General features: G+C 45.6%; 1 protein-coding gene across 1 annotated transcript in view; it reads left to right on the forward strand.

The window, feature by feature from the left end:
- The first annotated feature begins 1,251 nt into the window (after positions 1-1,251).
- Positions 1,252-25,560, forward strand: part of LOC146178084 (chorion peroxidase-like) — a 43,402-nt gene continuing 19,093 nt past the window's right edge. Inside the window, exons 1-5 of the mRNA XM_084577929.1 lie at positions 1,252-1,408; positions 9,628-9,700; positions 14,714-14,946; positions 21,628-21,825; positions 23,468-23,602. Coding sequence (XP_084434055.1) covers positions 21,747-21,825; positions 23,468-23,602 — 214 coding nt within the window. The 5' untranslated portion in view covers positions 1,252-1,408; positions 9,628-9,700; positions 14,714-14,946; positions 21,628-21,746. The remainder of the gene's footprint in view (positions 1,409-9,627; positions 9,701-14,713; positions 14,947-21,627; positions 21,826-23,467; positions 23,603-25,560) is intronic.

Consider the following 25,560-nt stretch of genomic DNA (forward strand, 5'->3'; position numbering starts at 1 on the left):
CCTGCAAATCTGGTTAGAGGAACGAATCTCTGCATCGAACTGTACTTTTATAGCAACGAGTTTTCTGTATTTTTCATTTTTATATCTTTTTATTTCATTTAAACGCACCCTGAAGCGCCATGACATTGCAGCAGGGAAATGCGCTTCACGAATAACAATAACATCAGGTTAAACAATTTCAACCTATCAGAATAACAAAAGTGCAAACACGTCTTGTGAGCAGAAACAAAAACAAATATAGTGAACAACAACTTGCTTACTAAATAAACAAAAGGGCTGCTTCCGGCATGCACGACATGAGCTGGAATCGCATTCCCTTCATTGTTTTCGAAATCAAAAGGTAGAATTTAATGTAATTTGCTTTCCATTTATTTTTCCGAATCTTGTTTTCGTGGTACCTTCTGGCCGACATGTGGGGGGGAGGGGCGGCCTGAATATATTTTTCTCTCGATTTTTGCCAGAATTTAATATATGGAGGGCATCAGTGCATCGATGCACGGAGTGCATCATCTGATCAGATAAATTCTCTAATGCGAATTAATGAACACTATTTCAGTGGTCATGCATTGAAATGTTGCAATAAATCATGCCCTTAGTTTTCGCGAAACCTCAGTATGACGTATTGAATGGTTTGGGTTGGGCTATGAGGATCAATTTCGAAGACGACTCAGGCTATGAGAGTCGCCGTAGTGGAGGGTTCCAGAAATTTCGACTACCTGGGGTTCTGTAACGTGCACTCCCATTGAACGGAATACGAGCTTCTTGGTTTTTGGCCTCCATCGAAAAAGAGCCACCGCTTCCGGGATGATGTATTGAGTCCTTTCGGTCATCCTGTAATTCTGTATACAAAAGTCACCATTTTATAATTTATTTTATTCAATGCATTTACTAAAGTATGAGCAAATGGTTCGCATATGACATCAAACCAAAAATTATTTCCGAACAAACAGTCTTCAAATTCAGGAATTTAAGACAGACATTCTTAAATCACTTGAGCTAGAAGCAATACTTTTCAGGTTTCCTTTTTCTCTCATTGTACTTTTATGGCGCAATATTCAAACAGCACGTCTTTGCGAAACTCTAGATTGAAGTTACGGCCCATTAACGTATACATTCCGCTGTTGAAGGAAACACCACTATCGGATGCAAGCACGAAATATAGTTTCCATGCCCCTGCAACCTTCAATTAATTTAGCGGGAAAAGCTGCCATATCTGTAGTTCTGCAATTTATCCAACTTTCCAGTATGCTTCTCATCGTTTGCGTGTTTGTGGGCACGCTTGTTCGAGCGAACGGTGCTCACCTCTCCAGCGAAGCGGTGGACGAACTTGCTGATAAAGCCAGGGAGTCATTGAACAGGGAAACGGAAGCAGTCATCAGACAAGAGAAAGCAGAGGGAAAAGACACTGGTGAGTTGACTATCGCCCGAACGTCGTTACTGGTGCATTAACTTTGTCAGCCATCTTAAAGAGCCACTGATGACCGGTTAAATCTGGCCTGTTAGACCGATTACCCTTTAAATGAAAAAAAAAAATAGGATACTTTCACACAAAATGCCGATTTATTTAGTAGCTATACATACTAAAGATAAATTTCACCTATCGGCACCACCGGGCGTGGTGCGCAGGCGAACTTGGATTACTTGGAGGTGCTGTTCGGAAGCGCATATCTAATGCTTTAGGCTACAAAAGTATTGTATTTAAAAACAAAGATTCTGGAGGCTTTTTTCGGTTTTGATGTCATGGAATCTAACGAAGTCACAGGAAAATAACTATGGGGGACACTGAAGCGTCGCCTCAAGGGCATACCCTTAAGGGCAAACCCTTAAGGCGACGCTTACGTGTCCGCGACATCTGCGGCTTCTTTTCGAGACCGCCTTCCAGATGCATGCATTTTCTACCCGCTTAATCATGATAATGTTATCTTGGGCCTTTATTATGCCACACATACTAATTAGTATACATTTAGGAGTAATCATATTATATGCAGTGTCAGCCGACATAGGTATAAAACACCTCTTTAACCAAGCCCTAAGAATGTGCTTACGTGGCCTGGGGTAGCGTGCCTAATTTGAGATCCAAGGGTCCCGAACGATTCAATCCCACCCCACCGCTCCATCTCTAAAAAGCAACCAGAGTTGGCAGGTCGCGCTAACTGGGCGTCGTCACGTGGTCCAGTGACGTTATACAAGACACCGATCAATCACTTCCCGATATGCCAGCAACACCCTGCCAAATCACGTTCGCAGTTTCTCGCTCAAGACGCCGACACCGACGATGGCGGATTTTCTGAAAAACGAGGCCTTCAACGCTACTTCGTTAAAAAGTGTTAAACTTTTATATGCTTGTTTCTCGGCAATGAACTGGTCTTGTCTGATAGGACAAGATCATCATTCACAGGAGTCTTTAATGGATTTGCGCCATTATAAGAAAGATTTGATGACGTCGTCTTCAGTGTGCCTCCAAACCATGGCCCCCGTCTCTTAAAGAGACTTCAGAGGAGCGGCTATTTTTGGATACAGCTCAAGGAAAAGCGGCCTCTGACCTTCAAAGACCCTCCTCTCATCCTTCTCCTCTTCTGAGACCCAGATCAGGGATCAATTTTCCCGACTTTGAGGATAATCCCATTGGACCTGTTAGCATGACGAACCAGGGCGTAGAGATGAAAAGGGACTAATCCCAGCTTGTTCGGATTAACTGCGGCGTCGTGAAAATCGGTAGACGTCATTGGCCGAAGAGCTTTCTTCGAAGGGCGTCTGCAGCTTTTTATTTGAGTTGTATCCGAATATAGTATTCTTTTCTGCTGCTGATGGCCTGCAAGAAGCAATATCCTCGCTTAGGACGCGGAGTATACTAGCATATGTTATTCTCCGGTAATCGATTTACGCGCTGTAGGCGGCGCGTAAATCAATGACCGCGGGGCAGGTGGTGAGTTTTCGAAATACACTCGGGAGTGGAGCTGGCCGACTGCACGCTTTGTATTCCTGTCGAGTCGTGAATTCACTTTTAAGGCGAAAGCCTTTCTTGGCTCACCTGTGGCGTGCGCAGAAAATGACTGTCCGCGAAATCCATCACCAGAAGACAGACCCAAAGCCAATCCAGCACAAACCACAGAGCAAGCCAAAAAGACAAAATACCGAATCCAGTCAGGGTTTTTTGGCTTATTGTAATGCCTTAATGACATAGCATAATGACTATCCACATTAGTCATAACCCGAATCCAAGTCATATCAAAATTTGGGGCCTAGATTTTAACGTTTTTCATTGAGCGAAGTCAATTTTATTATGAAGCAGATAACTTGAGACGAGAGCCTACACCTAATGTGCATTATGCGTCATGCTTTAACAACTTTCGTACCTCTCTTAACTTCATGTTTCCCGACGTGAGCTTTGTGGCGCATTTGAAATTTCCATGCGATGTCTTGTGCTTCTCCGTTATGACCCTCTTCAGAATGTTTGCGATACAGCAGACGGCAACGCAGAAGCGCGCAGGGTTTTTCTGTTACGCCTGATTTTCATGCTTTCGTGCAAAATTAATGTACTAAAGATTAAAAATAGCCTGCCATATTCTTTAAATTTTCGTGGTAAGAGTTGCTCCCCCTGCGGTAATGTTTCCGCTCATGTTTAATAAATCGTCTTGGCGCAGTGTTTAACACTGATCGCACCTGCTGCAGCTAGCACGACAGGAACATTTCAACAAGCGTATGTTACTCGCGGAGATCTAATTTCCCACGTAATAGAAGAAACGAAAAAAGAAGCCAAGTACTTGTTACTGCTTTATTGGTGCACTAGCAACCCCCCCCCCCCCCCCCTCTCTTCCTGCAAAAAAAAAAAAAAGAAAAACTATTAACAATGCAGAAAGGAAAACAGCTGTTGGCGCCTGTGAAAGATTGAAGTGCACGAAGGAGCCCACAACCCATGCGGGACGAGACAGGAAAAAAAAGTGAAAGAGGAGAGAGGATGGAGTTCCATCTCTTGCGCCCCATTAGTTAAGGTTTATCTGTTGGCAGCTGCTGCGACATGAGGATCGTTTATCTACGGCTGGAAGACACGCCTAACGTGGTTTTTCCCGGGCGCTCACTGTGTGCTTTACTCCATGTCGTCAATACCGACTGTGCCTCAAAATACTCGGGTATTAGCGCACAAGTCCCGTGTCGCAGATAATCCGGCGTCCCCATCGGTGACCTTAAAAGTGAGCGGAAAACGTATGATTCGCCGACAGGGTCTTGACGTCACAACACATGTCCATGCGTGAGAATTTCAAACACTTCACAATGCTCACTTTGAATGTGATCTCACGCATGGAGGGCAAAAAATTAAAACGGGGCACATAATGGGAATAGAAGGTCGTCACAAATTTCTTCCACTGGAGGCAAACATTTTGCCAATAGCCGTTCCCAACGGCCGTTCCCAACGATGTATGCTTCTCCCTTGCGCGGCTTCGGAAAAAAACCTAAGTTTATATGTATCTCATGTGGTATTTCATGTAAAGTTGCACCTTTCAAATGTATGCTAATGAGTACTGTGAAATCATGTTTTTGTGCTAGCATGTGGCGCCTCCACTCGAGAGCTGCTAAGAAATGAACCTAACGGAAGCCTTGCCTATCAGACGGTTTTAAAACGCACTGCGCTAAAGTTGTCGTCTTGCTGGTGCGAACAAAAAGTGCAACTGAAGACGAACGAATACATGTTTTATGTATGTATGGGATAAGAAACAGAACGAAAAGAAATAATGGGCTGGAGTGAGTGGCGTTGTCTGCTAGATGAAAACTGCCGTCGTCGCTTACTTGGCGTTGCTTCGACGAGCAACGAACGCACTAGGCATGTTTTCATGTCGCTCAGCTCTTCGCGAAGCGCCCATCGACGCTCAAGCGTTGGTGCCTGTATACGTCCACGCTTAGACGTGGCAGCGTCAACCCTGTTGTGGTCGCTTTCACTGCGTTTAATTCCTATTCGCAATTCGAAACATTCTTCGCCGCCTAGCGGCCTCCGCGAGAAATACCCGAATCAGGGTCGGAGCAGTAGTGCCCGATGGGTATCGTTTACTAGCGCTTTGTAAAACGGCAGCTCTGAATATTTGATTGAAAACTTTATTACCATCGATATAGGAGGTTCCCCTACTACCCCACTCAGATACCGTACGAAAACTAAAAAGGGAAAGTTGAAAGAGTTTTACATCGTTCCATTTCACGTGCTTTCGCGCCGGAAAGCCTCCGCAGTGTATTTGTTGTCTCACCAAGTAAGGAGATGATCTGCTCTGGAGAATGTTATGGACAAAAAACAACAACAACAAAAAGAACAGAACTTTAAAAACAGGTGGCCTTGGCCATGGTCATTGAATCGTGCCGTTTCACTCGGGACTTCTTCCTTCACGGCAACCGTCAACTTGTCGAATTCAATATCCCATAATCATGTTGTGATTAGGAGTTTTTGTTTCGTAGGCATGCTGACATTGTCAACTGAATATTTTTTTAAAGTTTACAGTAGTATCGCCACCTGATTTCACGTTGTTGTAATTGATCGTTGCCCCGGCAACTGAGACTTGCTGCTTACTTCTGAGTACACTTTAGCACGCTGACCGTCTCTCGTTCATCATAGTCGTATGGCAAAGCGACGGTGCGAGCAGCAGTGGGCCGACGTAATGGAGGACGAGTAGATGTTTAACTCGTTGGATGAAAGACGAAGTTAGCGCATCATTAGGTCTTACTTCCAGGATTTATCTTTGCATTATTATTTTCGCGACCTTTCCCTCTTCGACCTTCGACAAACCCTGTCTTGATATTGTAATTATGGTCAGAGACTACAAACCTTTAATTCTACAAACGCCCTGTAGTAAAGTAAGCGACAAGCATTGTTTACAAAAATGTTGCCAATCTTTGTTGTTTCATTCGAGAAATAGACGTGTGAGTGTTCTAATGCCTAAATTTCTTCATTGGTTTGTACATTTACGCAAGTTGAGTTGGATCTTATACTGCTGATAGAAATTCTGGTTTTCGTCATTCTTTGAATAAAGTGCAGAAAGGTCTCATAACTACAATAAACGCCAAGCATTGTGAATATGTGTAGTAATAATGGGGAACTGCTATAATAAAAGGACTAAAACCGCTTATTATGATTTTAATCGAATACGATTATTTGATAGCGGGCTCCGCGCTCCATCCTTCATCTGTCATAATACTGGCGTAATAAATTGGTTATGGAAATCTGCATCCTGTTCCTCGACACTTGTTGGAATGGACCACTCACTAACATTCGCTAGTTTTTCGTCCCCGCTCAAATGGTGGTGCAATAACGTACTTAAAGGTATTGCGGAAATTTCGCAACACAGACCGACCTGCGATAAACCAGATCATTAATTCGCACCTGCTTTTTGTCTGTTCCCAGAACATCTCGGAGCAAACCACCTGCTAGACTGCACGTGTACTACCTATACCTGTCGTGCTTTTTTCGTATGCTCATGTAGATGTAGCACCTTCCTTTCATAATTGCTAAGGGAAACTACAAAAACATGACGTAGTGGCATTAGCCGCGATAATTCTACCAAACAGCGCATGACTAAAGCCATGAGATCAGCTAACATGATAAATTCAGCCAAAGCTGGCGGATGGCAACAACAAGCCGTCGTTGTCGTCATTGTTATCAGCCCGCTTAAAACTGTTGTGGAATGAAGGTCTCTTCTACAGAACAATAATGCGTCCTGTTCTGCGCTAGCGGCACCAATGATCCTTGAAAATCTAGTACTGACCCCCTAATTCCCAGCGCTAGGCATATAGTCCTTGCGGCGCATACTGGGCTGCTCAAAGAGGTCACCAGTTATGAGATCGGCACGTTACACGTGCTGCCCGTATGTTGATTCGCTGTTATCGATCACAGATTGCAACTTGCAGACGTGACAGAGCCCCGTCTCCAAAGACTTAGACCATTGAGCAAATCATACGGCTCAGTGTAGCACTACTAATTTACAGAGGCGACGCAGCGATGACCGTGGTCATGCACGTCTCACATGTGGAATTAAACACCAGACGTCGCTGTAAAGCATACTCACAGAAGGCCGGCGTGGTCCTCAAGATTTATAATTGCGAAGTAGTGGTTGTGCCTGTTTATCTAGGCGACGCTCGCTTTACAAAAGAAAATATAAAATAAAATAGAATATTAGTTTTAGGTCGAAGACCTTCGGAATTTATAATTTGATCAAAGCGCTTGCGGACGGGACAAACTACAAAGCTTGCACAGAAACAAGCGCTTGTTTTTGTGCAGCATTTGCCATTTGGCCCATCCGCACGCTCTGTGTCCAAATGGTTCCTTGTCAACTCACCCAAATTTCCAGTTTACTTCGGAAGGTACAGCCTGATATTATCGCAGTGGTTTGTGACTTCGGCATGATGACTTCACCATGGAACAGGGATTGTTACCATGCACCGTATTCGCTTTCGAAACATTTAAGTAAATCTGCCTGAGTCAGGAACTTAATCTGGGGAACTTCACTTAGCTTCGTCCTGTCTACTTCTACTGGTGAACTCGTCTTTTCCGCTGGTTTATTCTCCGTGCCAGAACCAACTGGCTCAATGAGCTACGCTTCTTCAGTACTCTACTCATATGTACGACACGTCACCGCCCTGCGCAGTCAAGCAAACATTCTCCGGCGGGCATCAATATCAGCACGACATGTCGCTGCCATGGAGTTTCTTATTTTTCATCACGGGCGTATAGAAATATATAAAAGAAAGTATATCAGACCACTCTTTTAATATTCGTACAAAATTATTCATCGCAGGACCATCGTACATTTTTCTTTGCCGTTCGCCACATTTAGATACCCACTTTTTCTTTTGGCATTCAAGCGTGGAATCGTCTGCCTGAAGAAATTTGAAACCTTGTTTCAGTTCATTTGAAGCTAAACTTAAGGCACTTTTGGGTAAATAGGACAGCCTGGGAATATTTTGCTCTTCTACATAAACTTTGATGTCCGCGTTTCGCGATACAGATGTCCGCATTTTTCCTTTCATTTCGTTTCGTTTCGTTTGGTTTTCTTTCCTTTCCTTCGGAATTGTTCTTGTACTCCTTTCTTTACGATGTCCTGGTTCCATTTTGTTCTTTTCGCCCTATTAATAGTTGAATTGGGCTATGTTGTTGCGGTTCTTCTGACCTACTCCTGTACGGACCTTTAATGACATAGGATGTATAAGTAAACAAATGGCACTCTCTTCAAACTTTTCGGACGTGAACAGTGTAACTTCACATTTGAATCGGTTAAGAATAATGCATCTCGAAGTCGAATTGAATACCAGTCGAATGGCTAAGTAATAGAATCGAATACGAACGGAACATTTGTACTAAATTTGTTACTTGTCCGAATATTCGTAAAAAAAAAAAAAGAGCGAACCAGCAATTGCCCGTAAGTTTCGGCGTTTTAACTTAAGGAGTTAGACAGATAGCGGTTAAAATACACAAGGCTAACTTTCACTAAGGGTCGCAATATAAACCTAGTAAATAAACTATGTTATGGTTAAAGTTATACATATATAAAATTCCCCGTTTTTTATTGCTGACTCAAGAAAATAAACCAGAGCTACCTGAGGACATGGGACTGACGACATCACTTTATGAGTCATGGTCTCTGAAGGCGTGCATCAAAGCTAAGCTGGCTGAAGTTGCCTGACCGCTGCTACGTACACCCAATGATACATTCTATTTATGAGTCTCATCAATACAGCTGCCCGATTGAAGTGCCCCGCGATACAGAACCCTTCACCTAGCGTATGCTGATGTGGCAGGTTAGTACGCGGTACAGAAATGAGCGTTACTTTTCGAACTGTTGTCTAAGACAAATGTAGTGGGCCTAACTCTAATCTCGTGTCAGTTATTCGAAAATCATTCGAAAAAATTTTAGCGTATTGGGTTCGTTTCTAATAATGTTGAACACAGATTTTTGATTCATTTATTTATTTTAATGGTAGGATATTTGAATCGCTTTTCGAAATTTTTGAATATTTGCACAACCAACCTCTGGGCATATGGTGAATCCATTCTATGGTCATATTTACTGTTGTTTTGACCTCAGAACGCCAAGGGCAAGTCGTACTGTCGTGCTTTTGGGACATTTTACGGAAGCAACTGATGAAAGAAAGTAGCACATAACCAGAGTTTGGATCATCTTGTATAGGTCATGCGCTAGGCAGTTAGTCGCGTGGAGAAGGAGTTTCATCCACTCGCCCTGCGCATTGTTAATCTTTGGCAGCAACAGAGTAAACATTGACCGCCCTCAAGCTGCTCGTGAAGACGTTTTCCGTTTTTATCCCGGCATTTATTTTTGTAAGAAAAAAATACTATAAAAATTGAATTGACATATGTGTGTGTTCTTTTGGAATGTTATACTTACACTTTTTTTTCTTCGCTGGTGTAGTATTTGTGACTTTGTTCCTTATTAGTATATTTCTCCCCTCCATGAAACTAGTTAGAAAATATATTTACACATCGGTTTCGAACAAGCTTTCCGGGCTTTTTGTCATGTTCAGTATTTTTTCTCCCCCCACCCTCCCCAGTGCTGTTGCGCTTAAGACCGTGTAAAATAAATTATTAAGTCGATTTATCAAAAAACATTTTCAGCATCACCTCTTCTTTCTTTCCAGGCACAAGGCCAGCCCCAAGTTCTGCACGGAGCTGTCCATTCGCTAGCTCCTTGCCGAGATCGGAGCACCATCCGTAAGCGTAACCTATGTTTTGCTCCCGCTGTTCATGTCAAGCCGTCCGGTGGAACTCGGGGTCTCGCTTTGACGAGTATCGTGATCACTTGCCATTTTTAACGCGGTAGTGTTAAGGGCCCCATGTCGCAGAAAAGTCGGTGTCGTCGTCGGCGGCCGTCGACCCACGTCGTCCGGCGTTGGCCGTGAGCGAAAAATTCCAGAAGCATTAATAAATAAAAACGAGTAGGAAAAATCGCCGACCTGAGGGATCGAACGTAGGCCTCCGGGATGCGAGACGAGCACGCTAACCACTCGGCCAGGCAAGCCTTTTTTTTTCTTTATTACCAATTTTTTTTAAGCACATAGATGGTTTGAAATAGACAAAGGCGCGTCTATTGATTGCGGTGTTGTCTCAGAAATGTCCCTTAGAGAAGTGTATTGTGGCGTATAATAATAATTATGAGCAGGTAAATTACAGAATTACAGAACACGCAGTTAAGCGAGTGGCAAATTACTTTTCCGCTGTACTTCCTTTTTGCTTGGCGTGCACGTATCGCCACCATGCGTGTGGCGCACGGAATAAGATAGACAGGGCATGGCCTCCGAGATCTTCATCGCGCCGGCTCGGATCGGCAACGTCGATGTTGCCGACGGACTACGACTGCAACTTGAGGCCCGCGCGTTTCGGCAAGGTGGCTGGCAGCGCTTCTACGTCCCGGAAGGATTAATAAATAAAAATGAGTATAGCAAGTTGCTCTAGGTGGGAATTCAAAACAGAGCCTCCCTTCTCAGTGCACGTCTCAGCTGCATTGTAAGGGAAGAAACGCTTGTACGCGCGAACTGGAGTCGAAAGGTTCTCTTGCAGTGGCCGCTAGGGGAAGCGATTACGTCACCGATAAGGCATGAAGCCTCGGAACATGAGCTCGCTCTTGAGAGACGTGTAATGAAAGCGGTTGCGTCTACCAGTGCCGTGCGCGCTACGGTGTCTCTTGTGCTATCGCGTTTCATTCTTAAAGGCGAAGCTTAAGCGTCCTCCAAAGTTTTTAAAACGAATTTTTTGCTTTTGTTCTCGTGCTCAGTGCGCACGAATTTATCACTTAATATTTGCGCTAAAACCTTACTTGATGATGTCTAACTAAGTCTTTGGAAGTATATGTTCCCCTGCCTTTGGCCTTTTAGTACTTGTGTCGATTTAGGAGGCGTTGCAACTAGGCCTTAGAATCTGAGATGAGCTTGGACTAGGCCTAGAAGACGCGTTTGTACGCCTCCGCTAAAGCGGGGCTTTGTATTTACGTTTCTCTTGGAAACTTTGACAGCTTCCATCACAGTCCTCCTAACGAGGAACACTGTGCCATGTGTCACACAAGATTAATCTTGCCTAATATGATCTAGTCACTGCCTCTCAAGCACCATCACAAATATAAGCGGAAGCTAAATCCTCCAAAGACATGTTTTCGCACATATTAAACATTATTATTGTTATTATTAATTATAAATACATTTATTATTATTAAACATAGTTTAAATCTAGACTTAAGTTTTACAAAGGTGATGGCGTAAGTGTCGCGCTAATTGAAAGATGACAATTAGAAGAGCGATTGCTCTTTGCGCTAACTTGTCTATTACTTGCATATATATGTGACAATTTTGTATTGGCGACATTTGGTTTTTAAGACTTGTTCGGTTATCCTGGTGGTGGGGACACACCTAATGTTTCAATATTTTTTTCCATTGTTTCTGCAGCAGTTTTTTCAGGAGGCGTAAATGCTGCTACGCGCTTTAGTTTGTCCGATGTGTTGTCTCATTCCTATTTTTGTCAACTCACTTCTGTACTGTACTCGAGAATAGCAGGGACAACCATTTTCTCGCTATGTGGACGAACCTACACAGGAAGGAAAAAAAATTGTAGCCTTAAATATATTCCTACTCTAAAGATATTCTTTTTGTGAACAGTGTTCCTTATTATTGAGCGCGAAGTTTCGAGATAAGTCATTTATTTTGCGGTACTAAAATGAGAAGATATATCTTCATTTAAACAAATTGCACGAAACAAATTGAAATTGTATAAACATTTAACAATATGATTTACACCCGATTTTAGGTCGAGAAATAGTGCCTCAGTAAATGAAAGTCAGCAAACAAAGGACGCTGCGACCTAAGAATCGCCCTTGAACCCGACACTAAATCCAAGTGAAACGTTTCTATGGCACAACTGTAATGGCACCATTCATCTGAAGATGTCAATGCTATCTGCTTCATCGACGCTTATTCCGTCCTTACACCAACACTTTCAATCCCGCGCCAAAAAAAAAAAAAAAAAAAAAAAAAGGAGTCAGTTGCGGTAGTTTACAGTGCAGAACAAAAAGGGCTCCACGTACCCCATCAAGGTAGTCACTTGAAATTTACACAAAGGAAGGAAAAACCGGGATATCCATGACTTAAGCAAACTTTCCTTAGTGCACCCACAAAACTCGTGACATTGGAAAAAGCTCGATAACACTTCTTGATATGCGTACGCCTATAAACGCTAATTTATAACATGCTAAACTCAGTAAAAAGTTTCCACTATAACAATTGGCCACCGAAACATGAGTGTGCTGGTTCCGAGCAGTCGGATGTTGCCGCATTGAAATAAATAAACCAACTTAATCAGCGTGAATTCCTTTTTTTTTTGTTTTGTACTCCTCTATCCGCAATGACTTTGGAACCGGTCGGCTGGGCGGGTTAGTGCCCTTCAAGATAGATAGCGAGGACGAGGGAGGCAGGGCTGTTAACCAGAGAGGCTTCCGGTTGGCTACCCTACGCTGTAAAAAAAAGGATGAGACTCACTATGTTACTGTGCCGTAGGCCGAATTTAAGAAAAGTTCTGACATTTGGTCCTCCTCAAAGCCACGGTGAAAGACCAGCTGAAATCACGTCCAGCATATACCGGGCAGTAACTACAAAATCATGTCCAACGTGTGCCCACATTGACTGTCACGCTTCCCGCTATGCAATATTTCTCTTTGCCGCATGACAAACGCAATGCCTTTCTGTTGGCCGTTGGGTTGGAACGTGCGAACTGTAAAATAATACTGGCTGTTGAGCGAAAGGCATACTCGGAGATGTACTATGAATCAATTCGATACTTTCTCTTTAACGCAAGATAAGATCCTCGGGCTATGGCAGCATAAGTCGACTGCCCTGGAGATCTGTTATTTTTTGCCTGAGAGTGGCCGCATTGAGGGAACAATCGTGACTGCATTCACAGCTCCTACGCTCTTCCCCCCTTTAATCCCCTCAGTGCTGTTCGCCAGTACAGGGTAGCCGATGGAGAAACCTTCCTGTTTAACATCCCTGCCTTCTCTCTCCTCTTTTTATAGTGCTGGTTGTTTCCTCTCAGTAATGAGGCATATGTGATCTTATGCCGTGTGCCAAGGTTCTCTTCCTGAACGTTAAGTCTTTCCCTGCGGCGAGTCGTGTTCCCCTGTCGAAGTTGTGTGCACGTCGCGCACCTCTGCCGCCATGTGTCGACTGCTGGGCAGAGTTCGTCAGGCTCGCGCAAGCCTCGAACACGCAGATATTTTAACTCAATGAACACTAACTTTCACGAGAATACAGAGCTGCGGGCTGGGCGTTTGCCTAGCGTTTTCCAGACGTAGCTGTTTACCTGAAAGCTGACTGTTCACTCTTCCGGATTTACGGCCGCCCCCTTGTGCATTGCGTAGAGCTCCTATTCGCATCGTGGGCTCGCCGATCCGGCCATCGCCGCTGTATAAGGAGAAAGCATTTTTAGGCTCACGGAACGAAATCTCGTGCGCAAGATTTCTGCGCGAGATGTGAGCGGGATCAGTGCACTGATATTCACTGGGAAATAATACTGATGACGTCATCAGAAAAATAAGAATCTTGTCTACGCAGGGAATCGAACCTCCATCTCTCGGATCCCCGGCCGAGCGCTTTAACTAACTGCCCCACGCTCGGGATAGGGAAACGCACATCATAATTCTCTTGTCTACCGTGACGATGATAGTAGCGATGGCAATCATGCTGTAATTAGTGACAATGACAATGATGATAGTAGTAATAATAATGATAGTGCATTTAGTTGATAATGATAATGACAGCAAATGTGATGCACGTGTGCAGCAACAAAGCTCCGGCTTTCGCATTTCTGCAGTGCAGATTCCACAGTGATCTCGGAACAATTTGTTGTAAACCTCACATACATTCGAAAGCATTGTGCCGTGCCACTCAAAAATTGAAATTACTGATATCATATATTGGCTCCGTTTGCTGGTAGAGAAAGCTAGCACAGTATTTCTTCCCGGATTCCACGGACGGGTGTTCTGCACAGTGGGATGATGCTGTGCCGGGTACGGGCGTTCTGTCTCCAGTACAGACACATGAATTTCATAGTTTGATAAGAATCGCTGACGATGCACAAGATAATGACAGCTTGATTAAGGAAGAAGTAGATTGAGGTTGCAAGAATCGATACTGCATCGAACTTATGCGCATCTATTCTGGCGCACCTCGTGTCATCCGCTGACGTCGCTTTCATGGAACTTGGGGCTAGTGACAGCGGTGCTGGGCGCTGTGCAAACCAGGTGAGAAGATGTCCGTCTCTGTTATTTGTGGAATTGAAAAGTGTAAAATTGGAAAAATAAGATTTTCATTACAGGCCTTCGAAATTCGCGAGCGTAGTATGCAATTGCATAAGGTTTGAGATAAAAATTGTGAGTCAATATATGGGCATACGTGGGATGTGACTCCTGGAGGAGGTATACAGTGGATTCCACCGTACCATTAATTTTCTGTTCCATTATTGAGGTACCATTAAGACTCACGTCCAACGTAGCTTTAAACACTTTGCACTTTTAAACATAAGTGCCCACTTAGATGAACTTAGCACCAACGTAAGAATAATAAAGGGAGGGCTTTGGCTTCCCAGCCTCCGTTTCTGGCGTCTCTATCTACACAGATCAAAGAGACTCGAAACTTGCCATCGATGAAAACCGTTCACTGCTCGCTTTTTTTGCTTTCCCACCAGCTTCAGAGACGCTGGCATTGAGGCTGCTGAAGCGCTACTCCCGCACGTCAGACAATGGCTCAAGAAGGAACGGAAGGAGTCGTGTGGTTCCTGCCCGGTGAAGACGCCCACTTCTTGCGATCCGCGCAAGCTGTACAGGGAGCCGGACGGAAGCTGCAACAACCTGCAAAATCCAGGGTGGGGGCAGGCTTACTCCTGCCAGCGGAGGCTCCTACCAGCAGCCTACGATGACGGTGAGCCGGCAGTGCCCATTACTCACGGTTTCCACTGGCTGTCACTTGAGCATCGCCAGGAATGCTTTAACGCTGAAATCGTGAATGAGCCTATCAAACAGATATTATCCTGTGGGCCCCGACTGTCTTCAACAAAACGGGTATGCGAGCCACAGTCTCACTTGACGAGTGGCGCACATACAGTAAGCATACAATATATCATTTAATTCAAGACCAACGATCTTTATATTTCGAGAACATCGCTGTGTTCTAAGTACGTCACAGCCAGAGCTGCCTAAATGACCTAGTAAAGATCACACGTGAAGCAACTATTACAGCAAAGTGGTTGTTTTAACAGAACGGATAGCTTTTAAATACTCTTACGGTATAAAACGTAGCGTCCAGAGATATTGTAAAGGGATGACGACGACAAATTGCTGTGCTCACGTGTGGAAGGCGGAGAACGACGACGTGTGTGTGTGATTCGTGCTGGGCACCGCTGGCATGAAGTTGTTTGTCTGGTCAGCTACCCCTTTGTAAATATCTCTGAATACATCCGTGTATCTACGTTACATTATTGGTTGGAGGTGCGGGGTAGCCTACAGCAAGAACGGAACTCCGCAGCGGTCTTTGACTTCCCGGCTCTTTAGCCATGCCCAGCGATGAGGCCGCACCATCGGCGTCCCTCATCCCGGCTTTCATCATTGCCCACCCGCGTGATCCCGGAACCTCCAATGGAGTGGACGGTGCTGATGTGGAGAACTGGCTCGCTATGTACGAGCGCGTGAGCGTACACAACAGGTAGGACCCGACTGTGAAGCTGACTAACGTCATTTTCTACCTGACGGCCACTGCAAGGGTCTGGTTCGAGACCAGCGAGGAGGAACTAACCAGTTGGGACCTGTGCAAGCGGAAACTTTCTGACCTAATTGGTAAGCCAATCGGACGTCACCTAGCCGCGCAGGAGCTCGCATGCCGAAAACAATCGTCCACAGAATGGTATGTGTCATACGTTCAGGAAATTTTGGCTCTTTGCATGAAAGTTGACCCCGCAATGTCAGACAGTGCTAAAGTGGGTCATGTAGTAAAGGGAATAGCACGCCTTCAACTTACTCGTGTACAAGGACTGCGAAACGGTTGACGCGATCCTAAAAGAATGCCGCCGGTGTGAACAAGCGAAAAGCCGCAGTATTTCTTCTTAGTTCACATGGCTGCCGAACACGGTTGCGACGTTGTCCTGCGTGGACTCGACCCCACCTTGCGCTCTGCCAACATCCGACAGCTTGACACGACTTGTGCGCCGGGAGCCATAAGCAGTGTCTCCAGCGATTTCTGAACTATCGGTACTAGACGGTTCCCCTACGGTATCTTATGCAGGCTGTGCAACCTTATACAACCTGTATGCTCCATTAGCTCTCCAGATGCTCGCCGTGTGTCCCCGGTATTTGGTTCTGGACGTCCGTACTATCATCGCCGCAGCCGCAACCCAGATGAGTGGCGAACACCTTACAACAGGCCTATCTGCTTTAACTGCTCCTATGTCGGTCACATCTCTCGACACTGTCGAACTCGTCCACCATCGACCTACCGCTGCTACCCGGATTATGTCTATTCCCGCCGCACTTCATTGCCCTATGAACCGCAATTCTCAAGCTCTGACACTCAGACTCTGCCCACCAACCGTTCGTCGCCTCCATACCACCGTCGTTCTCCGTTGCCCCGATCTCGCCGCCCGTCATCTCCTAATCCGTATGCTCAATATCGTACGGAAAACTGATGGCCGCAGCGTCTGGAGGTGGGGCTGCCCTGACGACCCGACCCGAAAACCCTCTAATTCTCCAGGCCCGAAGGAAGATGCTTAGCGTCGGCGTAGACGGGATCACTGTTACAGCTCTGATTGACACGGGAGCGAACGTCTCCATTGTGAATTCCCGTCTCCGCCATCGCCTAAAGAAAGTGCTCACTCCTGCCCCCTCATCTGTTGTCCGTGTCGCTGACGGTGGCACTTCTGCTGTGATTGGAATGTGTACAGCTCGTGCATCAATCGCCAGCCGTCATACTTCTGTTCTCTTCACTGTCCTTGAACACTGCCCTCATGACCTAATCCTATGGAGGAGCCGCCGGATCCAGTTGTGCACTGCCTATGCACTGTCAATTTTCACCGCCTGGACCCCGAAGCCGTCATCTATGCATCGTTCTTGTCTGTCCCACCAGTCCCTGATGGCCAGTACATCATTACTCCAGCCCTTCATGTACCTCTCGCACGGGACGTTACCCTTGCTCATACAGGGTCACTATGTCTGCCAATCAAGTGTCCCTTTTGGTCCTCAACTTTGCATCGCATGTTCAGACCCAAGGCATGTCGGTCGCCACGCTGTGCCCTGCTTCTGAATGCGCAGCTGATACAGGTTGTGCACCCTCCTCGGCGAACTGCCCCGTGTCAGACGTCACACCATCTGACGAATACACAAAGATGATTGCTCCTGACCTTTTACCAGCACAAACTCACGATCTCAGATGTCTTCTTTCCTAATATCGCGACATCTTTGACTTTGATAACCGCCCTTTGGCTCGGAACTCTGTGGTTACGCATCGCGTAAACACCGGTGAGACCGCTCCCATTCACAGACATCAGTATAGAGTGTCCAGTACGTACAGAACGCAACATCATTCAGCTAGAGGTGGACCAGATGCTTACTAACAACATCATAGAACCCTCGCCAAGCCCATGGGCCTCACCAGTTGTCCTTGTTAAAAAGAAGGACGGGAGTTGGTGCTTCGGCATTGATTATCGGCACCTCAACAGTATTGCGAAAAAGGACGTGTACCTCCCCCCCGCTATTAATCGATGACGCTTTGGATTACCTTCACGGAGCCAAATTTTTCTCTTCCATCGACTTTCGATCCGGGTATTAGCAAATGGCTGTCGATGACAAAGACCGTGAAAAGACCGCATTCGTCACACGGGACAGATTATACCAGTTTAAAGTCATGCCGTTCGGTCTCTGCAATGCTCCAGCTACCTTCGAGCGAATGATGGACTCCTTGCTTCGAGGGTTTAAATGGACTACATGCCTGTGTTACTTCGACGATGTTGTAGTTTTTCCTACACATTTTCCGCGCACCTCGAAAGACTGACGAGTATTCTTTCCGTCTTCCGTAGAGCCGGGTTGCAGCTCAACTCGTCGAAATGCCAATTCGGACGCCGCCAACTCACAATCCTTGGGCATCTTGTCGATGCTTCTGGTGTCCGCCCAGATCCTGCTAAACTTAAAGCTGTCAAGGACTTCCCTCTGCCTTGATCTTCTACGGATGTGCTAAGTTTTGTCGGCTTGTGCTCTTATTTCCGACGTTTCATCAAAACTTTTGCGGCCATCACCCGTCCCCTCACCGACCTCCTTAATACACCACTTTTACCTGGGGCCCTGCGAAAGAAAACTCATTTTCTTCACTGATCCACTTGCTTCCCTCATCACTTGTATTGACCCATTTCGACTCGTCGACTCCAACAGAAGTTCGCTCAGATGCCAGCGGATATGGTATCGGCGCCGTGCTCGCCCAACGTTACCAAGGTCAAGGCCGTGTAATTGCATATGCCAGCCGCCTTCTTTCCACTGCTGAGCGCAATTATTCTATTTCAGAGCGCGAGTGCATAGCCCTTGTAAGGGCCGTGTCTAAATTTCGACCCTACCTGTTTGGCCGTCCTTTCTCGGTTGTGACTGACCACCACGCTCTTTGTTGGCTTTCTTCACTGAAGAACCATACAGGCCGGCTTGGTCGTTGGGCATTACGCCTTCAAGAGTATTCTTACACCGTTGTCTACAAGTCAGGGCGTCTACATCAAGACGCTGACTGCCTGTCTCATCACCCTGTGGAACCGCCAGATCCTGCAGACTGTGACATCGGCCCTTGCTTGTTCGCTGTCTCTGATCTGCTTAACATCGCGGACGAGCAGCGGTACGACTCCTCCTTGCGTCCAATAATCGATCGCCTCAGCGGTGCCACCTCAGACCCTAAACTTCAACTCTTTGTTCTTCGCGATGAAATCCTGTACCGCCGCAACCTTCGCGCTGATGGACCTCCGCTTCTGCTCATCGTTCCCCAGCGTCTCCGCTCCTCTGTCCTCAGGGAACTACATGACCTGCCCACCGCGGTTCACCTTGGTGTCCCCCGAACGTACTATCGGGTCCGCCGCCGCTTCTTTTGGCCCGGTCTATATCGTAGTGTTCGCCGTTACATTGCCAGCTGCGACCTCTGTCATCGCAGAAAGCACCCATCCACATTGCCTGCCGGTCTTCTGCAGCATATCGACGTACCCCTAGAACCCCCCATCGTGACGGACTAGACCTCCTCGGACCTTTTCCGACGTCCAGTTCCGGCAACCGCTGGGTCGCTATTGCGACCGACTACGCCATCCGATATGCCACCACACGTGCATTACCAACCAGTTGCGCCACCGATGTCGCCGATTTCCGGCTTCAAGATGTCATCCTTCACCATGGTACTCCACGCCAATTGCTGACGGACCGCGGCCGCTACTTTTTGTCCCGGGTAGTTGACGACATACTCCGGTCCTGTTCCACGCAACATAAGCTCACTACAGCGTGCCATCCTCAAACGAATGGGCCTATACCGAGCGGCTGAACAGGACCCTCACTGACATGCTATACCATCGTGATTGGGACATTGCCTTGCCCTATGTAATATTTGCTTACGATTCGTCGCGACATGACACCACAAGCTATTCGGCTTCCTGTCTTCTATTTGGTCGACATCCTGCATTGCCATTGGATACACTGCTGCCACCATCTTGGGAGTCGACCACGGAGTACGCACGTGACGCCATCACCCAAGCAACTATGGCCCGCAACCGTCTCACCAACTCCCAGGCCTGCCAGAAGTCTGTTTACGACCGCGGGCATCGCCCAGTACACTATGCCCCAGGATCACTCGTTATCGTTTGGTCTCCTTCTCTGTGTGTCATTCTTTCTGAGAAGCTCCTTCGCCAGTACAACGGCCCTTATCGTGTGCTCCGTCAGGTGACCGACGTGACATATGAGGTTGCCCCTCTTGATCATTCATCATCCACCCTCCCTGCCACCGACGTTGCTCACGTAGTTCGCCTCAAGCCGTAGCATGCACCTGATCCGTCGTTTACCTAGCACAGGGACGGTGCTTTCGCCGCCGGGAGTTGTGTAAAGGGACGACTACGACAAAGTGCTGTGCTCACGTGTGGAAGGTGGAGAACGAGTGTGTGCGATTCGTGCTGGGCGCCGCTGGCATGAAGTTGTTTGTCTGGTCAGTTACCCCTTTGTAAATATCTGTAGATACATCCGTGTATCTACGTTACAATTATCATATATACCGTGTAACCAGTTTTTGCCTAAATTTTGGAACCTAGAAAGTGCTTCCAAGCTGTTCAGTGGCGCTCTTTTAGTATTAATGAAGGCCTTGTTGGAGTAGGTAGGGAAAAAAAAACCGTTTTTACTATCGGGTGATTTGGAACACTGGGAACGCTTCATGAGCCATCGGGTGCGGTTAAGACGCAAACATCTTGGGCTGTTAACTTTTGACAAAGACTGCGCATTTTTACACTACCACGATTCGGAACACACTAACACACATTTCCACGCGCAATTCAACCGGGCCAGTCAAAGAATTTATATTTGATATTTTTTCGTGCTGTATTTATTTTGGCTTCAAGAGGCTAACTACGGCCGTATACTGCGCTTGATTAGTGAAGGTCATGGGGGGAATGCGCAGCTGTGTGCTATAATATTAGCTGACTTTCCTTTTCCCGTCATTTTAATGCAAGTGAAATAATAAATATATTACAGATTTTTGCGCGTCTCACATTATCGCTACTCACCTTGCTCTTGTAGAGATCATTTGCCTATATTTGTTATGGGGTATTGGGGTGGGGGGAGAGGAGCTGAAACGTACTTTCTGCCGCCCCCTGCTACGTTTTCCTTGCCTTGGAATCTAATTTGTTACCTTCCCGGCCATCGGTTATCCTCTGTTCGCACTACAGGCCTTGCCCATTACCATTTCTTCTTCTCGATTGCCACTAGAATGTCATTGACTCGAGTTATTTCTCTGACCCACCCTGCACGCTTCTTATCTCTTAACGTTACACTTTCCATTTCCCGCTTCATAGCTCTCTGCGTTGTCCTCAAGTTAAATAGGACCCTTTTCGTTAGAGTCACGTTTCTGCCCCACAGGCAAGTGCAGGTACGATGAAACTTATATACTTTCTTCTTGAGCGATGCCGCTAAGCTGCTAGTCATAATCAATTACTTGCCAAATGCTCTCTATCCTAATCTTATTTTCCCTGGTTATGTTCCTTTCATGGTCCGGATCTGCGGTTACTACCTGTCCTAGCTGACCTCGTTATATTTAGCCATAAACTAGCCCTACCTTCCAAGGCTATAAACTTGGCGGCTTCAGAACACTAAAAAGTACCCTTAGGAAGCAGCAAGTAGGTAAGACGACGGCGCGTTGCGCGGTGTTTTAGTCTTCATTGTGGGTGGTACAGCGCGAAGACACGAAGTACGAAGAAGAGAATCGCAACAGAAACACTCTTCGTCCTTCGTGTCTTCGCGCTGTACCACCCACAATGAATTATTAACAACTCGTCCAACTCTACATCCTTCTTCAGCGTTGGTTTACTGTCTTCCGGCAACTGTTTTCTCCTCTCTGCAGGCATTAATGAGCCGAGAAGTACGGCATTAAGTGGCAACCCGCTTCCAAGCGCCAGGCTGGTCTCCTATAAGGTTCATCCGGAGAGAGACAGACCGGATAGGCAGCTGACCCACTTGGCTATGTCCTTTGGGCAATTCATCGACCACGACATCACGCATGCACCAGCAAGTACACTGCCTCCGCTCGAGACCTTTCTGGGTGCGTACAGTTACCACCATTTCCGCCATCGTGGCTCAGTACCCGATTTAGTGGCTCAGTGGTCCCTGAGACACTGAGACTGGCATGGGGACGCATTGTAGGCACCCGAGAATATATTTGAAACCTCCACTACGCTGAGCCTCACATGCGAGGGAAAGTATTTTGTAAAAATTATTCACTTATTTGATTTTTTTTGTGTCATTCACTTATTGTTGGTTGCAATTTCCGGACTGTGCTGTTGAAGGCGGGGATGACCAATGGCAAAGAAATAGACAAATAAATTTTCAAGCGTACCGCGACTTCTATTAATTTTTTGGGTGAAAATCTCATGTTGTTGTTTTCTTCTTTGCAGATGATCGCACGTCAAAGTTCTAAGAAAATTGTAAAAGGGGAGCTCAGTTTTAGAAAGCTATTCTGAACTTACTTCCCTATAAAACAAAGGTCTATGTATATAATAAAGACAAGAAGCAAATTTTCTTCGCCATCTCGCAAAGTTTGGAAAGTTTTCAGCCGGGGAAAATGGAGCTTTCGTACCAAGTCCTAATTCACAGCTTTAGATAGATAGATTGATATATAGATAGATAGATAATGTTTATTTGAGTGTCCCTCAACAGCCAAGTGGCCTAAAGGAGCGCACACTAGGTCAGATACATCAGAACACTTATTAACATTTAAAAGCAGGCATGAAAACAACAATTAGGCAAATATGTCCGTGTCAATAAACGTTTTGTTATACAGGATTTGTATACGAGTCATTGGACAGTTGGCGTGCAAATCTGGATAAAATGTGTCAAAACAATTTGCAGCCTTTGCATGCGGCACACGAAAATTCAGTGACATCAGTAAGGTCTCACAGTAATGAAACCGCGCACAATTTTTTGCAGAAACTGCATGTCACGTATGAGTCGCCTGTCGCCAAGAGTACACATATTGTGGTCTGCCAAGAGAGAATCGTAGTCGTAGAAACGGCGGCGTCCAATATATCTGTCATAAAAGATGCGTATGAACTTACGCTGGACATTTTCAATTTTTGCGCAATAGGTGGCAGATACGTTATTCCAGGCTACTGACGCGAACTCAAGACGCGGTCTCACAAGAGCACAGTATAGAGTGCGTAGTCATTCGTGCCGTTGAAATTTTTTTTGTTAGTCTAGAGATAAGACCAATATGTCTCAATGCGCGTAACACAATTGAATTTACATGCAATCTAAAATCAAGCCTTGAATCAACAACAACACCAAGGTCACGTACATGGGCCACACGAGAAATATGATCCGCCAAAAGTGTATAATCAAATACAACACCGTCGCGTTTCCTAGTTAGAGACAAGACGGAAGTCTTCTTAATATTCCACTTTAAGCGATTCAACAAACACCATTTCTCGACGTTAATGACGTTACCGTTACCACACATTAACGGTTATAAACACTGAGCCCGAGAGGCGTCACCATAACCACGGTGAAGGCGTCATCGCCTGCTTCATTGTTTAGCTTGGTTGAAGTAGATTGGAATGGTGCCACTTCTGGCGGTTCACAGAATGCTAGGTTGGAACGCGTGCTTCATTATGTCGCCAGAGTGTGGATTTTGAATTTATATATTATTAATATTTACGGATGCCTCATGTTTAATTTCTGTTCCCCAGGCGCTCAGAACGGATTCCAAAACGACACTGAGAGCTCCAGCATTCAGGTGCCTCCGGACGATCCGTTCTTCTCCCAGTTCAATCGCAGCGTTCTCAATTTTCTTCGCTCACTGCCGTGTTGTCACTGTCAGACCGGTAAGCTTCTCCCGTTGTAACACTTTTCAAGAGCGGAGATTGAAAAGAGGTGCCTTACGTTGTGGGATAGGATGCGCACGATTTCCGACAGCTTCTGAAGCTTTTAAGAATGGAAATTTGTAGTCTGTGCTGTGCTTAAATAGTTAAGTAGAATCCACTTCACAAAATAATTTCGGACATATTAGCAAACATATAAAATAAACCAGAAAAACTACCAAATGCTAGTCACGCTAGTATTCCGGACGGCAAAATAAGGTATACGATCAGCGTTTTTTCTAGAGCGGTCTTGAGAGCGCTGCACGTGGCCTTGCCTTTTGTGGCCCACTAGACTAACGAGCATGAAACCATTTAACAGGCTTTTTTTTTTTTCGTGTCTATTTGTGTCCGTCTGGCATAGCTCTTCTGCCTAGCTGGGAAGAAATTTCTTTTTTTTCTTTATTTTTTCTTTTAGGAAATGTTTCCGTAGTGCAGCAATGCCAGGCAGAAACAGTTCCAGTGTAAGTTGGGTGAGCGCTTGTCCAGGAGTCCAAAAAAAAAAAAAAACAAAACAAAACAAGGGTGATGTGTATTGTAGTTATTAGATCAAGTACACTGTGGCGTCAACAGATACGTTAATGGAACCTATGGAATTTGAAAGTGGTCCTGACGTTTTCTAGATGCTTGTGGCCTAGTAGGCTTCTCTATAGATTGCGTTATAGGAGAGCATCAACAGCCGCTGCCGAACATTAAAATCCGTCAGATGTGAAAAGTATAGTTCTGAGAGGTCGTGAAGCCCTGGAGGTGCTCTACGGACCGTAAAACACGGCCAAAAAAGTCATCCTTTTGTCTAGGATGTCATGAAAGTTCAGACACGTTTTTTGGTAACTGACAGTTGTATAAATTTAGAAGTATGCATACTTGCTCCTAAGCTTAAACATTTAAGGATATTAAGAATTCTATCAAACTGTTGTTTTCAGTGAAAAAATTCATTCTCTTTTCCTAAGGCAGTGTTGAAAGTTGTCCGACACCGAAAAACACTTATTTATCACCGAGAAATCGGAATTTGAAATCTTTCCTTTAGAGTATAAAAATTCGGGACATTTTGTATTGTCGACGCAAACATTGCACTCGCGATATCGAGTGGTGAGGGGACACCTGTACTTCGTGCGTTTTGTTGTCTCTTCAAGCTCAATGATATAAAGCTTGCATTTCGATGAAAATAGTTTGTGCTAGAGCGCTCTGCGGGATCGGTACAGGTCAATTTGTATTTGTCATAGGTGTCCATTTAACACGCGGGTCAAGTCGAGAGCTCAATGACCACAAATCATAGCGTTTGCGATTCACTGCTCAAGAGAACGAAAGCAAAATAAAAGCCAGAAAACTTTGTTTTTCCATATCGTAAGAAACTTCGGCGCTTAAATGGAAACTGCATCGGTTGCAGATCTCAGTTTAAATGAATGGAATGATTACAACTCCCAGGTTAAGCATGCGAATAATCTTTGCGCTAGCATTTTAAACAATGGAGCAATTAGCGATTAAAACTGCGCCGGCTATCAGGCTTCTTCGCACTGCACAGCGACGCATGGGGGCGCATGATGACGTCATTGACGGTACCGGTACGTTTCCCGCATAGAACCGCTAGGTTTGAAGAAGTAAAAATATGGCTACCGAAAGAAAATGCTTATAAACATTGTTTGGCGATATCAAAAAAGGCACTGCAGGATGTGCGCGAAGGCAACGAAAAGAATAAATATTACCGTCCATGACATCATCACCGAGCTTCTCCGCAGTCGTTCAATGCTGTGAGAAGAAGCTGACATTTTAACCGCCGATTACGTTATCAGTTTTAATGGTAGCACGAAAACACGTTGCTAGCATTGCATACAGCCTATAAAGATCTTAATCCTTGAATATCGCAGACTTCTCGAAAAGTGATGCGGCCGTCCTTTAATTGTGTAGCGGGGCAAAACCGGCAAATT

Source organism: Amblyomma maculatum, chromosome 9 (assembly GCF_055883805.1).
Source record: "Amblyomma maculatum isolate TAMU_Amacu chromosome 9, ASM5588380v1, whole genome shotgun sequence".
Classification (NCBI taxonomy): Eukaryota; Metazoa; Arthropoda; class Arachnida; order Ixodida; family Ixodidae; genus Amblyomma; species Amblyomma maculatum.